Source organism: Microtus oregoni, unplaced genomic scaffold (assembly GCF_018167655.1).
Source record: "Microtus oregoni isolate MIOR12 unplaced genomic scaffold, Mior012 000007F_ref0000211, whole genome shotgun sequence".
Classification (NCBI taxonomy): domain Eukaryota; kingdom Metazoa; phylum Chordata; class Mammalia; order Rodentia; family Cricetidae; genus Microtus; species Microtus oregoni.
Genome location: NW_024543066.1, coordinates 12,022,667 through 12,047,262, shown reverse-complemented (window position 1 = coordinate 12,047,262; position 24,596 = coordinate 12,022,667). Strand labels below are relative to the sequence as shown.

At 51.3% G+C, this 24,596-nt stretch overlaps 1 protein-coding gene across 4 annotated transcripts in view; it reads right to left on the bottom strand.

Annotated features, from left to right (window-relative positions):
• The window catches only part of Cdh23 (cadherin related 23), a 326,387-nt gene extending 302,901 nt beyond the window's left edge, over nt 1–23,486 (bottom strand). For all 4 annotated transcript variants that reach the window (XM_041655414.1, XM_041655412.1, XM_041655411.1 and 1 more), the window contains exons 1-2: nt 23,420–23,486; nt 19,277–19,354 (exon numbers count right to left, since the gene is read on the bottom strand). In XM_041655414.1, coding sequence (XP_041511348.1) covers nt 19,277–19,354; nt 23,420–23,486 — 145 coding nt within the window. The remainder of the gene's footprint in view (nt 1–19,276; nt 19,355–23,419) is intronic.
• Between the last annotated feature and the right edge of the window lie 1,110 nt (nt 23,487–24,596).

Here is a 24,596-nt window from a genome sequence, read left to right as displayed (position 1 = left end):
AAAAAAAGAAGTCAAGCACCACTCTGCAAACTGCCCGTGACAAATTTCCAGACTGCTCTAAGAGCAATGTCCAGGGCCCAGGAGTATCCAGGACAGCCAGAAACAACACATCTTCCCAGGCGGGCATAGAGACCTGGAACTCATAGCTCACCGAAGCCTCAGCTGTGCGGTTACCAAGTGACTAGCTCTAGGGCCCAGCCCCTTAGGCCACTTGGGAGGTGACAGGCGGATGTGGCTTCTCTTTACCCAGTTCACAGTCCCTAGCCAGAGATCCAGCCTGGGGTAATGAGAAGTAACAAATATATCTATTTTTAATCCAAATAAAGGAAAATATGTTTGCCACCATGGAGTTTATAAAAATAACAATGCATTATTTGGGCATTAATAACAGTAAAGATGTCAAACTGTCAGATAAGAAGTTAATCTCATTCAGAGAACAATTAAAGATGCTATTATTCCACCACCTGGGGCCATTCGGCTTTTACCACTCAGCGGGCTTAATAGATAAAGGGGGCAGGCACAGAGCACAGGGAGTTCCTGGCACTGCCATTCTGTCCTGCCTGCCATTCACTGCCAACCTGAAGAGTGCTCCCTTGATGTCCCCCATGCAAGGACTCGAGCCGTGTGTGCACAAATTGTATAGATGTTCATGGTGGCTTTATTTGGAGAAACCCAAATGTCACTGTGAATGGTGGCACATAATGACAATCCCAGTATTGACGCGGTAGAGGTAAGAGGGTCAAGACTTTAAAGCCAATCTCAGTCACACAGGCTGGCTTACAGTTAAGCTATATGAGACCCTGTCTCAAGTAAAATGAAGAGGAGAAGGAGAGAAAGAGGTAAAGGAAGGGGAGAAGAGGGAGGAGGAAGAGAAGAGAAAAAAAAGAAAAAAGAAAAAAGAAAAATAGGCAAGGGAGATGGCAGAGTAAAGTAAGCCTTACAAGCATGAGGTCCGGAGTTGGGATCCCTAGCTCCCCTGTAAGGATGAACTGTTGACATGCCCAATGGTATGAATGAACCTCAAAATGATTATTCAATTATGTAAAATGAGAGCCTCAAGCCCTGCATCTACTGAGCTTCTGAGGAAATAAGCCACAGTATTGGAGGTGTGTGTGTGGGGGGGGTGTCACCTGGTTGGGGAGGAAGGAGTCAAAGGAAGAGTAGACACCCTAGGTGTGACAGAGGAGTTCACTGTTTTTTATTGTGGTGGTGGCTTCAATGACATCTATGCAAGTATCAAAATGTATTTGTCATACCCACTAACTCATGGCTTATTGTGTTTCAATAATGTTACAGTAGAAACATTGTTTTAGCTTGAATGGAAATAAAGAAAGTGAGAATGTGGAAGGGGGAGAGAGGGGGAACTGAGGAAGCTGTGAGTTTGGGAGTACAAGCCAGGCTTAGGGCTCTTGGGAGAACAAGAGGCTATCATATCTCCCTCAGACCCACATAAATAAAAGGCCCTCATGGGCATCAGCACCATGGGGAGCAGGTCTGATTGGGGACCTATGGGTAACAAGGTCAGCACTGAGATAAGCAGTCTGTCCACCTCAGGGCACAGGTCTCATATGCTTAGACCTAGTATTCCAATAGAGAAAGAGAAAGTTACCATCCACACCCTGAGGAAATAGGGGACCATAGCTCTTTTCTGGATGCTGAGCATCCACACAGGCTGCCCAGACACACCTCCAGGGGCCATGGCCTGACCACAGTTGGCCTGATCTGGTGGTTAAGGAGCTGGGAGAGGATGTGGGGACAGTGGGAGCCACTAAAGCTTTAGACATAAATACCATGAGGGGGACAGTGGCAAAGAACCTGCGTTTGCTATCTGTGCATGCCTGATGCTCACTAGTACCTAGAATCAAGTCTAAGGTTAAGCATTTGGCCCAAGGGTCCCTACATGGGGACTCTCTACCTTCTGCCACAATTCTCATCTCAAACCCTCCCATCCAGCTGGACTTATTGCTCAGTCACTCTCCCCTGGGCTCACAACTATTGTCTGACTCTTTCTTTAGTACATGGTTTCTTGAACTTGGCTCATGCACAACCCCATTTTACACAATAAATTTTTACACTACCTCAGATATACAGGTATATAAAGTGCTGTACAGACACATTGATAATAAACCATAAGTAAGTTTTTCAAGCAATTCTTGGACAAACACTCCATTTCACTACTTATTAAAGATGAAAGAAATTTCGCCTACTAAAAAGAGGATATGCTTGCTTACTTTTACAAAAATAATGAAGTCTTGGTTGAATATTTGGTGTTGTGGGCTGTGGGGCATCTTTGGTGTTTTGCAGGGTTGACTCGTGTTCTGATTTCACCGCCATCGGCGTAGGGAAGGCGCTTTACATAAACTCATAGTTCAGGGCCATTTCAGAATGTATTGGAAATTCTGCCCTAATCCCAAACCAGAATTCACTGAGTGATTTTCTATGAAACCCAAGTCAACGACTCCAAGAGCAATTTTTAAAAGCATACCATTCTAACACAATCCGATTCAGAGGCACACTAATTTGATACTTGCATGCTGAAGAATAATGGTTGGAAAATAAGAAAAGCCTCCGCTTCCCATAATTAAACCGTTACATTTCTATAAGAGTGGAAAGTTTTGTCTGCAAACGGAAAGCACTGTCGTTCCAAACGCACCCTAGTCTCAAATCAGGGCCTAGGTGTTTTGGGCAACATTCATTGACACCGTGTGGAGAAATGGCATGCACGGTGCAGAGTGCATACTTTGAGGTCTAACAACTACAGGATTCACCTACAGATTGCTGTGGTTCCAGTTCACACCATTTTGTTTGCACATTTAACATGCTGAGCCTAGGCAAAGTGCTTATCATAGCCAAGGCCTACACACCCTTCACTCTGAGCTCTGGGAACTCCAAAGAGCTTAGACCTGTCTGCCATGTGCCTGGCACATCTGCTCCTGGCCCCTTTGAGAACCTGGAGCCTGTGACCTAAAAGTAAGGATCAGTCCCCTAGAGCTGGTCTTTTCCTCCCTCCGATTTCTGCGTTGCATAAATAGCAGCCTTCAAGGTGGTGTGCAGCCCTGAGTATGTGCATGTACATGTACACACACACACACATGCATGCACACGCGCGCGCGCACACACACACACACACAAGAGCCCATATGCAGCCTTGTCAGGTAAAGGTGCTTCTTGTGGGTCTCTGAAAACAGAGAGGCACAGCCTGAGATAAAGGGGGAGGCCACACGATTTGACTGGATACAACGTGGGGGACGGAAGTATGCTTAGAAGCAGGACAGCACCTTGCAAAGACACATTAGCACACACATTGATGGGAACACACGTATGTACATGCACAGGGGTGGGTGCTTCATCTTCAGGGACAGCACGAGAGGTGAGTGGAAGTCAGCCCTCTGGCCTTCCCAGACCCATCCCGCTGCTTTTGCTTCCATCTGCCAACATGGCCAGTCCAGCTGACCGGCAAGGCTAGTTGACGCAGTCAAGCTACCACCTCCGGCGCCACCCACTCTTCCACCCTCGGGAGGAAAATGATGACTTTTAGGGAGGCGGATTTTTTTTTTTCCTTTCGTGTTTTTTTCCTCTCCCTTCGTTCAGCACCCGGCACTAATTTATGACTATTTTTCCAACTGCAGTGAAGGGCGAGGGTAATGGCTTTCTGCGGCTTGCTTCCTCCACCTGTCACTCACGGTTGCTACCTGACAGGACTGTAGACAATGTTCCCATCACAGTCCCTGCCTCTCCCAGGGCAGCGGAGAATTCATAGTGGCCGTGGGGAGAGTTATTTCATTCCTGCATGGAGCATCAGGTAAACAGCTGTCGAGATTCACAGCCAGCAGGTCTGCCTCGGGCCAAGGGTGAGCACCTCGCCCACAGCTACCCTGAGCACTAGCTGGGGGTTGGAGGTTTGTGTCGCTGGCTCCAGGCCCCCTGTCGCCATCACCCAGGCCACTCAACCTCTTGGCCTTATCTAGACTGTGTCGTCTCTTCCCATGCCACTGGTAGAAAACATTCTTTGTCTTTAGGGCCAGAGGGAGGACCGCCAGGCTCAGGGTATGGTAGCCAGAGCCCGAGTGTTCCTGCGAAGGCCAACTATCCCCCGGATGGGTGACTTGGGCATGCTGCCAAGTTTTAGGCTCTTATTTCAAAACCAGACAGTCCATGCCCAAGTGTCCGGGGTAATGGAAACACCGTATGTACACTGTCTGACACGGTTGCCACAGGACCCAAGTGGTGTCTGAGAACTTGGAAGGTGGCCAATGGAAACAAGAAAGTGACTTTTCTGGACTTTTTATTTCACTGCAATCAATTTGCTTATAAATAATCGCACATGGCCAGTAACCACTTGCTGTAGTTTAGATCAGGAACTTTTCCCAGAGGCACGTGTGTTAGAGGCTTGGTCTCCAGCACGCAGGGCTATTGGGAAGTGGGGAAACTTTGAGAAGCCATTGCAAGGATGGAGCCCCAGGCTCTTTCCTCTTCTCGGTCACTCCCTGGGCATGAGATGAGCACCCTCAGTCAAACACGTGCTTCCCACAGAGATATGCTGGTCTTCCAGAGGACCTGGGTTTGATTCTCAGCACCTACACGCCAGCTCATAATTCAAGTTCCAGGGTATCTGATGCCCTCTTCTGGCTTCCAAGAATACTGCATGCACATAGTGTCCAGACACACACACACACAAACACACAGTAAATAAATAAAAATTTAAAAATAAATCTGTTTTTCATACAATGTGTTTATCTGAGGCATCTCTGCAGTAGGGAGAGCTGATTGGCACAGCACAGTGTCACACTGTCCCCATGTGCTCAAAGTATCTCATGCCAACAACACGGAGGCCAGCTCTGGCAGCCACGTGTACAGGGGTCATGAAGGTTGGGAGAGAAGAGGAGCATAAAGACTTGGCACCTACACAAGGATGATGGCTAGTATTGCTATCAACTTGACAAGATCTAGAAACACCTAGAAGACAAACTTCTGGGCATGTCTGCATGTAATCTCTAGACTGGGTTTATTAAAGTGGTAACATTCACCCAAATGTGGGTGGTACCATCCAATGGGCTGAGATCCCTCATTGAGTAGAAAGGATAAAATTAGCTGAGCACTGTCCATTTCTCTCTCTCTCTCTCTCTCTCTCTCTCTCTCTCTCTCTCTCTCCTTCCTCACTGTTGGATACAATGTTACAACGTGACCAGCTGCCTTGGGCTCCTGCCATGTGCCTCTCTGCCATGATGGACTAATCATATCTCTTCAAACTGTGAACCAGAAAAAATTCTTCCTTAAGTAGCCTTGGTCAGACATTTTATTGCAACAACAGGAACAGTAACTAATACATGACCCTCCACAATGCCAGTTCCTGTTAACTCTACAGGACACAGATGGGCTGGAGGAAGGGAGATTTGAATTCAGGGGTATTAGAATACAAGGGGACTTTAAGTGACTCCCTTTTCTGTCATTAATTTTTATTTTAACTGGCAAGAGGAGCTGGCTGCCACCAGTGAGGGACACATGGCAACACATGGCCCAACAATGAACCACTCACCATGAGAGAGGCCTGTTGCTCTGCAATACCAAACTCTGCTCTCTCCATCCCTAAGTGCTCAGCCCACTCAGTACCACCCAGGGGAGCATTTGAGGTTTTTGTTTTGTTTTGTTCTTCAAGACATGGTTTCTCTAAATAGCCCTGGCTGTCCTGGAACTCACTTTGTTGACCAGGCTGGCCTCGAACTTGCAGATCCACCTGCTTCTGCTTCGCGACTGCTGGGATTAAAGGTGTGCACCAGCACCGCCTAGCCAGGGGAGCTTTTGGAAGGCTCTGACTCAGCAGATCTGGGACAGAATTACTTTTAGATGAGACTAGTACTCAGCACAGACTCCTGAGGGTCTCCAGAGCCTAAGCACCCAGACAAAATAGCAGGTCTAATGGAACCAGGACCCATCTGACCATCTAGGTCCCTGCTGCCTGACCATCATAGACCATAGTGCCGCTTCCAGTGTTAGTAGTTCTATGACCACAGCAGGAACGTGGCTCCTCTTCTGCCCACAGAAGCATAAATACCCACCTGACAAGTTAGTGATCTGTGGATGACAGATCACAGCCCTGAATGAAGGGACGAAGAATGGGACGTTGGCAGCCCCAATTCAGGCAAAGCAGGCCCACTACTATCAAGGTACATTTGGCCTCGGGGTTCCTCCTCTTGCAGACACCCTGGGGCTTCACCCATCCTGCCACTTGGTCATAGATAGTCAATGTCCAAATCTATGACAGAGGAAAGAGGCAGGAGAGAGGGAGGAGAGAACAGCCTCCTTCGTCCTTCACAAACCTCCCATGCTCTCCATCCTCTCAGCCGTACACACAGATGCCGAGAAGAGAGCCTGCCTGGGTGAGAAGAGCGGGGAAGCAGGGGGTAGCCCCGCCCTCGCCCCCCACCATCCCTTTAATGAACGTAGAGCTAGGCAGAATATTATTTCAGGAGAAAGGTGTCATTTTCTGCCAGGAAGAGGGTGGGGGCGGGGACGCTGAGATTTAGCAGCCTTGACAGTGTGCCAGGATCTGTGCCGGGCATGTGTCATGTGTCAGCGTCCATATGTCAGCACTGTGAGTGAGGGCACCAGGCTGAGGCAGGGATGAGCCCCTTTGGGGGTCCTGACAGTCTGTCTTTTCTATACAACTCCCGATCTAATTTCAGAACACGCTACTTTTCAAACAGACCCAGATATTTACGTTCGGGGGCTGAAAGGCAATGCCATTCTGTTGCCTGATTTCTCCAGCCCACCACGTAGATGCGCCAAGCTAAGAGTGTGAGCACAGCTTCCAACGGGGCCATTTTCATCTTCCGTGGAGTCAGAGGAGGGCATCTTCATTCTCTTAGACTTAAGGGGGGGAAGACTGTTCACCCAGGATCCTAGCTCTCTGGGGTCAGAGGCCCTGTCTTGAAGAGCACGCATGTGTACATGCGCATACACACACACACACACACACACACACACACACACCCCTCACCTTCCACCTCCTCTTCCTGAGAAAGAGGCTTTGTGAGACCAGTGAAGACTTGGTGCTGTTGTCACCTGCACAGCTTTTGGTCTGTAGCAATGCTCTGCATAGCGGGAGGGGACATCCCCAGCTGGGACAGAGAAAACCATCCCAACCACACGGCACGTCACAGTCATTATATCACCCCAACATCATAAAACACTGGGAACCACACACAACAGCCCCACTGCGCAGTCAAGAAGACTGAGGCTCTCACAATTTATGGGAGTGCTTAGCCAGGAGCTGAGGCCATGGTGTTGATATAGACTCAGAGGATGGGGTTCCCCAGCTTCAGAAGCCACCACCCCCTCTACGACATCCCACTTCCACACAATCCACAGATTCCTTGGGACTCCCTTGGTGACAGGTGTCAGTGGGGCCGCCTGAAGAAGGAAGCAGCTCTCTGCACCTTAATTGACTATAAATTGCCCCCGTGCGTTTAATGAAGGCTGTCAGGAGTGATTACGGACTGTGGGGTGACCACTCTGTAAACACACGAGGCAAGGCTGCGGTAAGCCATGCTAACCATCCTCGAATCATCTCTCCAGCATCCTTCCTCACTGACCCATCTGGTACCTGGGAGGTACTCCAGCTGAGCAAAAGTCGGCAATCTGTCCCAAGCAGGAGGCTTGCAAGACTGTGAAACAGGCAGACAGGCCCCAGGGATCCCATACCATGCTTTAAGGCAACGATTCTCAACCTTCCTAAGGCCGTCACCCTTTAATACAGTTCCTCACGGTGTGGTGACCCTCAGTCATGAAACTGTTTTCATTGCTACTTCATAACTGCAATTTTGTTACTTTATGAATCATCAAGTAGATATCTGTGTTTTCCAATGGTCTTAGGTGACCCCTGTGAAAGGGTCATCTGAACCCCAAAGAGGTTACAACACACAGGTTGAGAACTGCTGCTCTAAGGGGCAAATGCTGAGAGGCAACCAGGCTGGCCAAGGCAGGACTCTGCCACTCAGGGGAGCAGCATGGCCAACACAGTAGCCCAGATGGGGTCTGCACCCCTCCACACAACAGCAACATTAGAGAATCTCACACCCAACCAGATTTTCTAAGTCAAAAATGAGGGATCAGGACTGCTATCTCTACAGCAAAGTGGAAAGAGGGGGGTCTTAAGCCTCCTCTGTCAGACCTGCTGGGCACAGGCAAGGGATACATTGACAGAGGCCTGCTGTGCCTAGATTATAGGATGGGGAAACTGAGGCAGCCTTCACAGGGCCACACAGCCGGAAAGAAACTACTACTTCAGACTCGAGCCCTCATTCTGGGATCAGACCGCCAGGTCCCTGGACCATAGGATGGGGATCAGCTCTGTTGGAAATGCCACAAGAGTGGCTTTCAACCCCAGACCACATTCTGTCCTGGGGCAAGGCACAGAAAGGAGTGTGGGTCATGGAGGGGACCTAGACTACCACAGATGGCAGGAGGCTGGTTTCATCCCAGCACCATGCCCCTGAGGTCTCTGATGTCCCTGTCTCGCTGTGAGGAGCCCTACCACCTGTACCATGCTTCTGTGTCTGCAGGCCACTTATCCTCTTTCCCCACACACCCCGTCCTCAGAAAATCCATCTAGCCAAAGTCTGTGGCGGGCTGGATGAGTGGGTTCTTAGGCTGGGACAGATACTGAAATCACTGCTCACAGCATCAGCCCCACTATGGGCCATGCCCATTTCTGGTCACAGGGACACTGGGCAGGGAAGGGAGCGAATGATTTCCTGCTCTGGGCCCTGCCTCAAAGAAGTCACAACTTTCTCAACAGTTTCCTAAAATGCAGTGGGCTGTGGGGGTTCAGGAGCTGTGGCTGATTGGAAAATGTAGTCAGGTGACCCTGGTTAAGTTGGCCTGTTCCCCTGCCCTCAGACCACTGTGTGTCATCTCCCTGACAGTGCCCCAAGTCCCTGCGTGTCTGAATCCTGTTCTTCCAGGGAATTCACCAACTTGCAGAGGTGGCGTCCTCAGCAATGAGGTTGGACTACCCACGGTAGACAGTACCAGAAAACACCAATGCACCTGCAGGCTCTGGCCTGCTCCCTCTGTGGCAGCCAGAGGCCAGAGGTGACCACTGCTCCACTTCACATTTGGGACAGCATAGGTGAGAAGCGGAGCTGAGGGGAGTAGGGTGGGGCACCCATCACACTGTAAGGAGACTAGCAGCAGCTTGCTGGCCCAGGTCGGACAAGCAGAATACACAGGCCTCATTGGTTCTGCCTACCAGAGACCACAAGAGACAGATGTTCCCTGTCTGTCAGGCCTGAGTTATCCACAGCACAGTTTCTCCCAAGAGCTCCCAGAGGCATGGCAGAGTAGTCCTAGCGCCAAACAACCCCACCTCCCCATCTCATTCAACAGCACCAAACAACCCCATCTCCCCATCTCATTCAACGGCACCACACATGTATCTTGAATTACCTGGCCAAGGGCTAACTCAGTTGTCAAAGGAGATTGACTTCACCACTGCACATGGTCCAGCAGTTCAAAAGCCTGGGATGGCAGCCCAGGCAGTACTGTGACACGAGGCATGCCTCTATCTACCAATGGCAGAGGGGACCAAGACTGGAGGTCCTTGGCCCCTCTGTCTACTGTGGCATGAAGGTGAATGAGGAAGAGGCCATAGCAGGGGGCAGGATGAGCACCCTGCTCAGAGAAAGCTGGGCCTCCTTTATGCCCACTCTAACCTCTTCCAAAGACTGTAGGGAACTGGCCACCTAGGGAGAGCTGGACTGTGTCTAGCTAGGGCACTCACTGACGTGTGTCATCGACAAGTACTCTAGCCTCAGTTTCCTCATCTGTACCATAGGCTCCATAGCCACCTCTTCCACAGGGTGCTATGTGGACAGAGTGGGCAAGGCAAGGTGAAGGTTCTCAGCACAAAGTCTAGACATTTCTGGGAGGGAAGAGGGAGGTGACATCGGTCCCCAGGAGGGGCAGGCCACAAGAGCTGGACATCACCAAGGTCAGCAGAGCAGATTCCAGGCTGGGCCTCTGTGGGCTTACACAGCTATCCTATGAAGAGGGCCTCTGGGGAAGCGGGAACTGTGGAGCAGACTGCAGACGGTAGGAGTCTCAGATGAGGAGGACGAGCTGGGGGTGAATCTCACTGCTGGGGGAGACACAAAACTGTCGCCCCACTGCAACAGACACAGGATGACAGGGAGTTGTTTCAGGGGGACTTTCCTACTCTTGCCAGGAGCCTCGGGCAGTGGAAACGTCCCTTTTAGGAATGATGCATGAAGTCAAACCAGAGGGCTCTGGGCTCAGCTATGTTCCCTACTGGCAGTTATGAATCGCCATTTGGAGAAGAACTGACCAACAATAAAGATGGCAGTAATAATGGCTGTTATTCTTGCTCCATACAGGTCCTCCCTATGCACCAAAGCCTTCCAGATACCTAGGAGATGCAGTGAAATCATGACCCACGTTCTCTAATGGAGTAAACTGAGTCAGAGAGAAGTAAAGATCTGGTGGCACAGTACATATTTGCTGAAGATGAGCTGAGGAGGAGGGGGGCTTTGAAAGACAAATTTCTCAGTTAAAACAGCACCCGCTCCACACAGCGATTTCATTTCCAAAGCTGTATCTTAAGTTGCGGAACTTTCCAAGCAAGTGAGATCCTTCCCATTTTCAGATAGGGAAACTGAGGCTCAGAGGAGGTAAGGAGCTTGTTTGTGGTCACACAGTTAACAAGCAACAGAGCTGAGATTTGAATCCCGGACCCAAGCCTCCACTTCTGGATCTCGGGATGTAGAGCTCAGGTCTGGAAGGAGAGGAGGGCAAAGGCACCAGATAAAGAGTTTGGGGACAGTTTTCTCGGACACTGGTCTGTTTCTGGCCAAGGGCTGACTGTCAGGCACGTGTCCCTGGAGGCTCATAAAGCACTGTAGGGATGAGAACAGTGATGACAGGTTCAAAGTCGCCTCTGCCTGCCTGGGTCTCGGCCGCCAGCTGGAGGGTTTCAGCTCCTGTAAATTATACCTCCACCAGTTCCCTAGAGCCCGAGTGTTCCCGGCCCTCTGCAAGCTCAGCGCATTCTCACCAATAGCCGAGCTCATCTCCAGCTCTCATTCCCAAAGAGAGACCCAAGGGCCTATAGCCTAACGAACCTCCTCCCCCCTGGGCCATTACACACAACTCCAAGGGGTGTGGCCAATAAGGACGCTCATCTTCCATGGGTCCGAAGGCCTGATGGCCCAGGAATCAGAAGTTCCTAAGTTCACACTGCTGCATGGACAGAGCCAGAGCCCAGGGTCTGTGCAAGGCTCTTCCCACGGGGAGTGGCCCTACACTTGCTCAACCACTGAGCTTCATTCCAGGGTGACAGGCTCAGAGAGGATCCTACCAATCCTGCGGGGGAGCAGAGAGGAAAGTAGAAGCCCAGCTCTGGCAATTATCTGAGGGGCTGTGGGTACCTAGCAGGTTTCCACATCTGTTAGAGAAAACACAATAGCACTCGCTCTCTCTCTCTCTCTCTCTCTCTCTCTCTCTCTCTCTCTCTCTCTCTCTCTTAATCACAACAGCTCAAACTCCCATCTAACACCCAACTGGCCCTCTGGTGACTGACCTGTCTGCTCACCTTCTGCAGTACCCCTCCTGTGGCTTCAGCTGACCACAAGCAAGCCCTCATTGCCATCTCCCCTGAGACACTTTCTCTGACCCTCAGCCCCTGGATAAATTCCCCCCTTCTCAGGGCATTAGCATCACTCTGAAGCTCATGGCTCCCTGGAGTGAGCTGGTCACTTATTGTGGGGTGGGTGAACATCCATCCTCTGAGCCAGGGATTCTTAAAAGCCAAGACTTGCGCAGAATCTGAGACAGGTAGTTTACGTGCACAGGGCTGGGACTCTGGCCACATCAAGGTCAAGTCCAACTCCATCCTGCACACGTCATGTGACCTTGTGTATGTTAACTTCTCTGAGCCTCTCCCTCTTCATCTACATAACGGGGTATGAGTCTGATACTCGAAGCTTGCTATACAAAGCCGGTGGAGCGGTATATTTCGAGACAAAGCCATGTGTAATAAGAGATAGCTACCACTTCCCCAGTCATCTGTGATCTGCGTCCCTTGCCCCCACCCCCCAGCACAGCCTGGCACAGGTGCTGAGTGTGTGCCATTCACAGCCTGCCCACACGACAGGTGGCCATCCTCGTTATCATTAGTATTATTACGGTGGCATCCTAAACATCTGCCCCTTCCCTTCTCCCACCCCTCCCCATGGGCAGTGCACAGCCGTGGTGGCCCCCATCTCCAGGTGGGCTGGTCTAGAGCCTGCTAGGAGTAGCTGCACCCTCCAGGTCCCTGTGAGGCCAATGATCTTGTCTCACACCTCTGTGGGAGTTCTGGGCTACCCTGGGGAAGAGAAAGGTCGTAGGAGTGGCAGTCCTTCTCTCGGGTTCTACTGCTCACTCCCACCTCCCAGAACGAAGAGGGACATCCTCCAAGGGGTCAAAAGACCCCAGGCCCAGAGGTCTTGGGTTTCAAGATCTGGTCACCTGTACAGACAGGACAGACTTCCTTCTTCCCTTAACTGCCAACCACAAGAGGGTGTGGGAGACCCCAACTACCTCTGCTCAGTCACTCAGCCCCCAGGGCAGAGAAGCAATGGTTTTGGAGCCCTATTTTGAGAACTACAAGTCCCAAGCCACACTGATTCTGCAGCCCAGGACGTTGTTGCTCCCCCAGACCTGGTCCTCTCTACACTGTCAGGGCAGACCACAGCCACCAGTGACTCCCAGGGACCTGGGGCGAGCTCTTTCCTCGCTTGCCCCTCTCTGCATTGCTGAAAAATGACTGAGCAGAACGGTGATTTCCAAACTGCCCTAAGGGGTCCTAATAAGGACCAACCTATGGCCAAGGGCTATGAATGCAGCCCAACGTGAAACTGCAAATGTACAAAAGGCATTATAAGATTTATTTTTGTGATTTCTTTTCTTGTTTGTAACTCAGTTATGCTGTTCTTGAATGAGAACCTTGAAGATGACAGCGAGGAACCTCTGTTGGGAGTTCCCTGTGGTCTCTGGGCCTGGGTTAGAGTTCAGGCTGGTAGTACCACTCTCTCTGCCCCTGACCGGAACTCTGTCAAAGCCCATTATTCTTCCTTCGCACTAACACATGTTAGAATAGGTGCTTTCTCGCCCTTTCTGTCGGTTGCCCCCTGACCAGCTCACTCCTTTGAGACAGGGATATGGAGCTTGCAACAGCACCCAAAAAAATGTAAAATATTCAAGGGAAAGTCTGGTGTGTGTGTGTGTGTGTGTGTGTGTGTGTGTGTGTGTGCAGATATCCAAGGCTCCCGGGCAAGAGTCAATTTGCCCAAATATTACCACAGCTAAAACACGAATTTAAGATAAATCATATTGCCTGCAGGAAAAGAGGGAATTTTCGTTTACTGGGCAAGCTGGTAAAAATGTAAACACACTTAATCGTTAACAGCATCATCGCAATGTTCTGTCCCTGTTTTCCATAATTGTATCATATTTGTGCAAGACGTTAATGGCAAGAGAAACTGGATGATGGGGACTCTCGGAACTTTTCCGGCAGCTTTCCTCCACGCTTAACATAATGGCAAGATAAAGTTTAAAAAAAAAAAGTTAGGCATGGTGGTATATGCCTTTAATCCCAGCACTTGGGAGACAGAAGCACGCAGAGCTCTGTGAGTTCAAGGCTAGCCTGGCTTACATAGTGAGTTGCAGGCTAGCCATAGCTATATAAAGTAAATAAATAAATAAATAAAATTATAGCTCTTAGCCTAAGGCGGTGTTCCCATCACTGGGAAGATGGTCCACTGATGATAACAACATGGTCTTGAAGGTTATCCCAAGACCACAAACCAATGCAATTTACAGTGGTCCTCAGTAGCCAGACATGGTGGCTCAAATCTGTAAACCTAGCCCGAAGGGGTTACTATAAGCTCAAGACCAGCCTGAGTTTATGTCAATATAGAACCCCAAATTAATAAATAAAGAATAAAATAAAACATTCCTGTCTCTCTATGTGGTCTAGTGCCCACTGCTATTTCGGCTCTGCCCCCCCCCCCCCCCCCGCCCCAGCATTGGCTTGGCCAACTGTATGGGCTGCCTGGGCCAAGAGTGATGAAATAGCTCACTGTGATGGTTATGCCCACTTAGACAGATTGTCCCCCTCACCCCCAGACTAGGTCCGGGGCTGCAGTCAATCTTGAGAGGCCTGGAGCCTTCCTGTGACATGGACAGTCATGGCATCTTCCTGGATGGTGCCCACAAAGATCCTCACACATAACGGTTCAGGCTTCACTTTCTCCATCTGTAAAGTGGGACCGTGTTGACTGAAGAACTGTCCCTCTAAGGGCTCCTGGGTTCCCAGTGGTCCTTTTGAGGAGTCCTCAGGCAGGGTGAGGGTGAACTTAAGAAATCCAGGCTCTTGGCCCCCAAGACAGGTGAAGCCCAACCTTCGTGTCAGCAAGGGTTCTGACCTCTCCCTCCATCCTGCCCACCCTAGTCTCTTAACTGCTGTCATTCACAGGGTCACTGCCCCTGTGCTAACTGCTGGCAGCAAGGCTGGAGCCACATACAGCACATGCCCCTCAGACCGTCAGGACCCAGCAGCCCCTCACATCTGTCTACCCTGCCCCTCCAGCAGTTTGATTAGCCGTCCTCACTGAGAAAGTCCACCGCCCCACGAAGGCCTGCGTCAGTCCTCAGGAACTGTCCGGGGCAGCAAAAAGAAATAATGGTCTCCCTGTAGCTGCCCTCCCTCTCCTGAGAGATGTTTGTCTGCCCCTTTAAAGAGCCACAGGAAGGCGGCCCAGCAAGGAGGGAGAGCCCCTTCACACTACGGGGGTTGAATTTAGTCCTAAAGGCCCAAACTTGTCCCAGAATGCTCTCTCGCTGCAGAAGCTCCTTCTCCACTGTCCTGTGTCCCAGCTCATATTCTGGTCCCTCCATCCCAGCCAACCGTGCCATCACCCCCTCCTCTCCCACCACTCCCTGGGAGATGTCAAGAGTGGCAGGCAGGCATAAGCTCCTCCATGTGTAAGACCGCTGCAGCGGGGCCTGCCCACCTGAAAATTGCTTTCCCCAGGTCCAGACAAAACAGCTGGGCATTGATGGAGTTTGCAGAAAAATTAATCAGTGCCAACTGTCAGCGGTGCCAGGCGCCGCCTGGGTCCGCTCCATCCTAATGCCTCCCGAGCTCCCACCTTAATGGCTCCTGACAAGACTAATTTCCTCGTGCAGGTGATTAGCGTAGGCATTATCACCTTCGCTGTGACTCAAGACACTTTGGGGGTGCTGAGGGGCTGCCTGGGAAAGTCAGCTCCCTGTGAATCCACCCCGGTGACAAATGGAGGGATGGGGAGCCGAGGGAAAAGAGCTGGCCAGATGCTCAACGGTCATCCATTCACCCATTCATCCATTCTCCCCCTCACCGGCACCCCCGGCCCACTCTGAGCGGGGCTCCGCACTTGGGGAAAGGCAGCTGCAAAGCGGAGATAACGAGACATCTGGGGGGTGTTTATGGCGAATCCATGAGGGGTCACACAGCTAAAGTGCTTAGCAAGAGTCCGCAGGAGGCCAGGAGTCAATACGCCACAGCAAATGCCACCGCTCCACAATCTCATACCATACCTAAATACTAAAATGATCATTAATCGTCATGCTGATATTAATAAAATTAATATGTAAACACTAACAACCCTGTGGGGAGCTACACACAAAGAGTGGGGACAAAAGCCCCGAGGTGCTGAACAGAGCCAAATAACAAAGCTGACAGGCATGAGAGAAGGGAGGCCGCGGTTCTCTGGGACTGGTGGCCTGGACAGTGAGCAGGGATTCACCAGGTTGGGAAAGGAACCAGCACTGGAGGAACAGCCTCTACGAAAGCTTAGCAATAGGGTAGGTTATGCAGTTCTGGGTTCCAAGCAGTTGGCTATGGCCAAAGAGCAGGTATCTGTGGGGAGAGGGGAAGTAGGCGGTGGCAGACACTTTTACTCCTTCCTTGGGAAGCTTTGGGCTGTGGGCACTTACAGGCTGGAGATAATCACACAGTTCAGGGCCTGAGCTCTGAAGGTAGCAGACAATACAAGTGGCTCTACTCCCTCTAGACCCCACCAGGAGCTGGGTAGGTTGGGTCTTTCCAAGCCTAGCTGGGTCCCTCCCTGGGCTAGCCATGCTCTATGTCCCAAGGGTTTCCGGCAAATATGCTACATGCAGCTCCAGCAGGCAGCTGGGATGATAAAAATCGCCATCTTTACATGATGTGGGTCAGACCATTCAAACGCACAGGCACGTTTAGCGTCTGTGCCATCTGGGGGAAGACTCTCCTGGGCCCACTCTCCGAACCACTATCTCCACTATCACTGACACACACTGTCAGGGAAGCAATGCCTGATGCTCTGTGAGGAAGCCAGTCACAGCCTCAGCCTTAGAAGATCCTCACACCGACTTGAAGACACAGATATTCCTAAGACATTCCAAGTTCCAGACATATGTCAGGCCCAGGGCAAGGGTATGGAGACATGGATTTAGCTCTGTCCACCTGGAAGCATCCATAATCCAAGACAGGAGAGAAATGAACAGCCATGCTTGTCGCCGAGAGGGTAACCAGGCACAAGAGAAAGCCTGCCCCTCTGCCTGGAGGGACCCAGAAAGGGGACCGAGAATAGACCATAAGTCATGGGAACGTAGATGTGAAAAGAGACGCAAGAGCTGAGTCCCAGGTCCTCCAAGGTGGAGAGGTGGAGCTGATGCTTAGGGACCAGCAGAGATGGAGGAAAGAAGCCTGTGAAGATGGGAGAGGATTCCCGCAGACCAAGAGTTAGCCACGAATTCAGCAGCATAGAGAGAGGGTGAGGGTGATCTTTATGTTGTTCCTTGATCAGGGGTCCTGATCGATAGCCCAAGCCGTCCTTGAATTCACAATCCTCCTGTCTCAGTTTCCCAAGTACTGGGGCGGTGAGCCTACCCCACCAGACTTGGCTTATTGCTGATCTTAGCGCCATCCATATGGGGTACCTAGTGGGTAGACTTTTAAGGCAAGCTGGAGTCAGCAACTATCTCACGCTTCAGGTACCTGATGTCTGTTCATGGCCCACAGCCGGTCCCAGGTATACTTGATGGTCACTGACCTGACCAAAAATGGAGCCATAGATCTGTTCTGGCCCTCAGTCCCTCTGCCCAGGCCCTGATCCCTGAGACTGATGTTCACATCTACAGCAGGACCCACACAGACAGGGGCCCTGCCATGGGAAATGGGGCTGTGTGGACAAGCCAGAGCAAGGCTGATCTACTTAATGACTTCATTTGGCTCCTGTCTTCTCTGGCTAGGAGATGGTCTTCAAAAAGACAATCAGGCAGAGGGAACGGGAGCCCGGAATGGCAGAGATAGCAACAACACGTGGCTTCCACACTCTGCCCTCCCACCCCCTCCCCTGCCACATGCCACTCGGAAATTGAGGGCAAAGGATGAAACACTGGGCAGGTAGCAGGCCAGTCTCTAACCCTGGGGAGATCATTACCAGAAACTACACAACGAAAGAGCCCTTTGTGGAGCCCTTCCTCAGATACCCTAAAGGGGGGCTGGTTTTGTTTTCTAATGAACTGATACATAAAACCACTTAGGGCACTGCTTGAGACTTAGTACGTGTGGCTGTTAAGAGAACAACTTCTACCTACATCACTTGCATTCCATTATCGTTGTGGGTTTGTTTGTTCGTTCTTGTTTTATTTTGCTTTGTTTTGTTTGAAGCCTTCGGCAGATAGAATTAGACCAGTGGGTAAGAGTTCTGGGGAAGTAGGTTTTGTATCATTATTAAGAAGGAAATTTTGTTCCTGAATTTTTCCATGGAGGAACCTTGTGGGATCGCAAGCCCCGTCCCCAGGGGTCCATCCAAGTCAAAGCCAATAGCATAACCCAGAAGCAGACAGCCCAGCTGCCCCTAGCTCTGGCAGTGGGAGAGCTGACGCTCAACCTGGCTTGGGCTCTGGCATTGTCCTGCATGCTAGAGTCACGTTCTCCGTGTGTTTAGCAGTCATTTGCAGGCCTCTGGTTGGCAGGAAGCCTCAGTGACCACTGCTGGGCCATACAGAGTTTTGCCTCTAGAGAAATGACATTCTAGGTGTGAAAGCGTAGCTTTGGGGTTAGTGATGTTTAAAGTAAGTTCATTTCCCATCAGACCCATGAGGGGGATAGTCCATCACCCATTTCAGACTGGCGTACAGATTGACAGAGGAGGCAGTTGTAAGCAGTCAGACATCAAAGTCAAGTCCCTAGGGTGTTTCCCTTTCCACATGGAAAGCAAGGGCCAGGCCCCTGTATGCATGCCTGCCACATCCATGGGATGCCACACCCACCCTGTGAACAGCCCAGGCCATATGAGTACCAAAATTACACAAGAGACTCAGGCATTATCATAGACCCTAGAAACAGGCACAGCCAGTCCACATTCCATTAGACCCAACTTTCCAATATCTTCTCAATCTCTCCTCACTGAAATAGAAATAGAGAACCAGAGGACAGTGAATTTGTGTCCAAGGTCACAGAACTAAGGACCAAAATCTTGGCTTCTGATTTCTAGGTTAAGGCCCTGTTGTCCAGATCCTTAAACAAAAGAAAGGGGGAAGTTAAAAAGTCGCTGGTACCCTTCCTAAGAGGGAACAGCAGAGCTGTCCCTAAGCTCCCCAGAGCCAGGATTGATACCACAGCACTAGACAGCCATTCCTGCGGTGGCTGCCAAGAGTAGCCTTCAAGGGGCTCCAGTGCTTGGGAGGGACTCCCAGGAGCCAATCAATGCTGGCATTTGCAGAAGACAAGCCAGGGCTGCAGCTAAAGGTAACAGGAACGGGGCCCGCTGGACGGCTCCTGACGGACCTGCAGCCTAGGACTCCTTACCATCAGTGCCCACTCTGTCTACTCTCATCCTCCTTGTACAGTGGGGCCTGTGGGCATGCCAAACGATCATGGCCCCGCAGAGTGACAAGGCAGAACGCAGTCAGCCCTGCTCCCTCAGGAGGTCCCTCTGCCTTTCTCAGCCGGCACCAGAATCAGTTCGTAGCTGGTCACCCCTCAGCTTCTGCCGTCAGCTGTGTCAATGCATACCCTCCGCCACAGAGGACTGCCCACTGTGGGCGAGGTGACAGGAGCAGGTTCAAAAGCCAGCCATGGAAACAGTAGGTGAAGGCAAGGGATGGACCTCCCTCGCACTTCGGCCCCACCTCCTTTCATCACCCTATACTCCCCAAGCTCCCGCCAGCCCAGGTACCAACTCACCCACAGGTGTGTCCTCGCTGATCAGCAGGTAGGTGTCAAAGAAGTGATTGATGAAGAACGGTAGTCGGTTCACCTGGCCTGCAAGTCAGAGGACAAGGGTGTCAGCCTGGTGGCCCCCGCCAGCTTTCTGTATCCTACTGGGTGACACAGAGTGAGTGTGGGCCACATCAGCTTCCCAAGATGGGCAGCCCGGTCACAAGTGGCTGCCAGGCACTGGCCCTAGCATGAAATGCATACAAGACTTTTAAGGTGTTGCCTCCCCACCCAAATCTGTGGATACCATCTTAGCTAACCTCTAATATCGATGACACATTGGAATATAATTTGGAATATCTTAGATGAAGTAAAATATATTATTAAAATGAATTTCACCATTTCTCTTTACTTTTCTAATATGGCTCAAGCTCACACCCGTGGGCTATGGTGGATTTCCACCAGGCAGCATGACTTGAAGTAGAACTTACGTGGACTCTAAAGGGTCAAGGATTGGCTGCTCGTGATCACCCTGGCATCCACGGCAGGGCCTGGTGTTTAGAAAGCCCCCAGAGTGTGTTTGTTGTGGGAAGAATAACAATGATGACAGTAGTGGCAGCCACTATCTCTGGAACTGCTTCTCCGTGCCAGTCCCTCATATCACCGCAATCCAGTAACAGAAAGCCAGGTGTGAAATGAGGCTGGCCGGAGTATCTCGGTCTATACGGCACCCGGACATCAAAACGTGCCCTGTTAACCAAGGGGCACTCCGACAGCACATGTGCCGTGGGGGATGGGAAGAGTCAGGTGACATGTGCTCACTGGGGGACTTCACAAAGCCCCTAACAAACTTCCCCCATGGCTGGCTTCTCCAGTTCTCTGCTTCTTCCTGGGGGCTTCAGTAGGCTGAGGGGACTACTTACCTGCAGTCACTGAAAACTGGGGGACCAGGTCAGTTTCTGTGGTTCAGCTCCTCCTACAGGGGTTCCTACAGGGAGCTCCAGGGGCGTACAAGGGGCAGGGACAGCTCCCTCACTCTCTTTTCTACTGACCTGGGTGCTCTTAAATTCATCCCAGGCTCCCAGAGGGTGAGAAGCTGGCATCAGGGAGGGAACTGGGGACATGCAGGAGATTGGGCATCTCTTTCTCCTCCTGCTTAGACAGCCAGACTATGATTGTTTCTGGCCTCACTCTTCCTGGCCAGCACTGCTGGTTTTTCCATTTCATTTCCTAAATTTCAAGCTTCACCTCATTTCTGTGTCTCTTCTCCCAGGAAGCCCTCCCTGAACCATCCCAGATGTGTTCATGCACCTGCACATGTGTGTCCCTCCCTGAACCACCCCAGATGTGCACATGCACCTGCATATGTGTGTCCCTCCCTGAACCATCCCAGATGTGCTCATGCACCTGCGCATTGTGTCCCTCCCTGAACCACCCCAGATGTGCACATGCACCTGCATATGTGTGTCCACGCTCACATAGACACCTCAGATGTTCATATGCACCTGTACATGTGTGTCCTTGCTCACATAGACACCTCAGATGTGTACACATGCCTAAACCCATGTGTCTGTGCTCACAGCAGCAGTCTCAGGAAACGTTGGTAAAATGGCACCTCATCTTCTTTGAAACCTCCTTATCCTACATCTAGGCACAAGGCTTCCCGTGTCTCAGTTTACTTGTGTGCAAAATGGCAATAATAACAGGGCTTACTTCACAGCTAACCTGGGGATTCAATGAGATTACATACACAAGGTGCCCAGTGCTAAGCCTAACACACAGCAAGCTTTAATAAGTGGTAGCTATCATTAACCCTGGCATGAATAAAAGTGCTGTCCAGAGGGGAAGGACTCTGAGACCTGCTGCAGGCCTTGGGGGGTTGACATAAGGAAGAAGAGGGCTCTGGGCATCCCAAGAATGCAATAGTGGGCTAGGATTGTGGGTGGAAAATCAGTGACAAGGGAAACCTTGTCTGCAGCAGCTTGATTTATTTCTAAATTTTCTTTCATAGACCTCCTGGCACTCAGGGATGCCATGTCTAAGATTCCTCATACCTAGCACCCAGGCTCTAGGCTGGAGGAGGATTAGAGAAGGCTTGCTTGGGCCTTTGTCCAATCAGAGAGCAGAGGGGCCCATGGGGTCTATGGGGACAAGGATGGGGAAGGGGCAGGAGGCTATAGCAGAGAAATGAGACTGAGAGGGTATAACATTGTTGAGGGCCTATCTCACCTCTGCCTCCTAGGGATAGACAAACAGTTCATTCTGGGGAGCCAGGTCCCAACAGGGGAGGGCCATGTGACATAGTCTGGAAACCAGAGAAGGGCTAGCAAAGGAAGATGAGTGGCAAGGGAAATGGGAAGCCCCACATTCTTCAGCACCAACCCCCCAGGGTCAGCACCAGCCACCTGCCACACTAAAAGGAGCAACTTTAGTTGCTTAGCACACGTAGATGTGGTCAGCAAAGCTAGCCAGCACCCAGGCAGATCACCTATGCTTTGCCATACAATTTGCTGGGTGGCCTCAGGCCACTTGCTATGCTTCTCTGTTTTCTGTGCCCCGTGAGAGAGAGATAGCGTGCTACTAACAACAGAGTGAGCGTCGAGCAAGCATTCATCCAGTACCCGATGTACCAGTCAGAGGGCTTGATGTTTATATTGATTCACAGGATCGACCTATGCTGCCCCTGAACTATAGACAAAGAAAAGTGCAGTCTAGGGAGGTTCAGAAGCCTTCCTAAGGGAGACCAGGGACAGAGAGTAAAATCTGCGTGCAGAACACCTGAACAGTCATCTCCCTGAGCAAGCTGGGACAAACCTGCTATACAGTTACATGTGTGGCTTTTAACAGGCAGACCTTTAGTGAAGCAGAGTAGCTCAAGAGAGTTCCACAGAGGCAGAGACAAGGGTTCTGACTCCTGCGCGGGTCAGACCAGGAGGGGTGGTCATCTGATTAAAAATAAACAAACAAACTAACAAACAAACTCAGGTTGGATTGACCTTGGACCGTCCACAGCCTCTCCTCTGTAAGAGGTCCTGAGACTATGTCTTCTCTGTCTCTAAGAGTTTGTGAGGATGGAATGAAGTCCCAAGCTGTTTAGATGGGAGTGAGCTCCCTACGGCTGGGGGCATTCAAGTAGGAAATGGGGACGAGGAGAGGAAACGATGCTAGCGAAACTCCACCGAGCGTGAGGCAGCACTCTGCCCTCCAGAGCCCCACAGCTCCCCGGAGGGACGCAGCCGAGAGGGGTCCCGTGGGACTGTGTTTGCCTGTGTCGCCAGGCACGTGGTGCCCATAGCTGTTCTCTGAGGACACCCTGGCCCTGGGGGACACTGTGCACGGCATGCCTGTGGTCCTGGCCTTCCTTCACTGCAGCTTCCCTGTTCCTTGCTGTCTGCTGCCCAGAGGCAAGGACAAGGTGCCCAGGTCTTCTTGGTGGGCACTAGTAGCACTAGAAGGGGAGATTCCTAAAAGAAGGACCGTTCTGGGCTATCACATGCGTGTGCTCAGGCCACCCACAGAAATTCTGACCACCCACACCCCACCAGTGTCCAGGATGCCTTCTCCCCTCCCCTCCCCTCCCATCTAGGCAAAATAAATAGCTTTCCTGCTGGCCAGGTGGTAACTACCTGCAGCCCAGTGACTCTTTTCCCTCTGAGGAACTTCTCTAGGGCCAGGGACGTCCCTATGAGCACAGCCTGCACAACTCGCTGTGTATTAACCCTTCACATCCTTCTCCTACTGAACTGAGACCCCTGCATGTGAGCTGACGCCTCTGCTCCCTAGAGGTGCCATGCTATGCATACAACATCACCCAACAGGTATTAAAACATAGCTGGGACACTGAACAGACCTGTGACCCCTTTCCACAGCCCAGGAGAAGGACAGTTCATGGTCACAGATCATGGAATCTAAAAATTTCTCAGGGCTCTTCCATGGCTTCCTGGGACCCAGGCTCTGGGGACAGCCAGTATTTTCAGCCCTCTGCAAACTGCAGGAGGCCACCCGAGGCCTAGAGAGGGACATGTGTCTTCAGTCACATGGCAAAACATGGTCTCTGGGGCCCGAAAGCTTTAAAGTCAGGCTACTGGTCTGAGCAACCTCCAGTGCAGCCTCCCCAGCGCTGGCTGGTATTAGCAGAGAGACTTACAGAGAGAGTTAAGAGGAACTTACCCCAGGATCCAGACACCAACATGAGAAGCCAGAGCACAGCACAGGAAGTAGCAATGGGGCACCTCATGGCTCCTAGGAATACAAACAAGGAAAAGAAAGAGGGTGTGAGAAGCAAACTTCTGGAACTCCGGAATCCCATTTCTGAGGTCCAGGAGAGCAAAGCCTGGGATGGGAACAGGGAGCAGCTCCCATGAGAAGACAGTCGGGGCCACCCACTCTCAGCCTAGTCCAGGTCTGAGTATATCAAGTGGTCCGAGAGTCCTTGGGCTTTTCCAAGACGGATGTGTCAGGCAAAACTCATGGCAGACACAAAGGACTTGCTGGGGACACACTCAAGGTTCAGGGTATCAAAATACAGACTGCCGCCTCTGCCCTCTGAACGCACATCCTGCAGAACAGCAGAACACTTGGGAATGGGGTCGAGTGTTGTGTTAAGCAGGAAGATGGGGCCTGGCAAGTTCATCAAACCACCCAGACCCCAGCATCCTTGTTCCAGGTTCTCACGTCCACCGTACTATCTCCTAACCCTGGAGAATGAGAGGAAACTCAGGCCATGGTATCTGTGGTGGTCTGAATGAAAATAGCCCTCATAGGCCCACAGGACAAGGCACTATTAGTATCTGTGGCTTTACTGGAATAGTTGTGACCTTGTTGGAGGAAGTGTGTCACTAGGGGTGGGCTCTGAGGCTTCAGAAGCTCAACCCAGGCCCAGTGTCACTTTCTCTTCCTGCTGTCTGCTAGTCTGGATGTAGAACTCTCAGCTGCCTCTCCAGCACCATGTCTGCCCACATGCCACCATGCTTCCTGCCGTTACAATGATGGGCTGCACCTCTGAAGCTATAAGTCACCTGCAATGCCTTTATCAGAGTTGCTGTGGTCACCATGTCTCTTCACAGCAATGGAGCATGAACTACAACAGTGTCCAAGAGAGAATACCCCAACAAACCTCTGGGAGCCTGGGACTGAGCTCCGGAAAGATGCAGGCTCAGTGAGGAAGGCCCTATCCCTGAAGGAGGTTGATGGTTGGCCACCCCTTCCCACCCATCAAGCAGGGTCATAGTCCCTCCACAACAGGGACCCAGGATGAGATGTCCCTAACAGCCTACATCCATCTCTCTACAAAGTGAGCCTGGGAGTGTGGAACATGGCTGGCATGTACCCACTGGGTGTCTTGTTT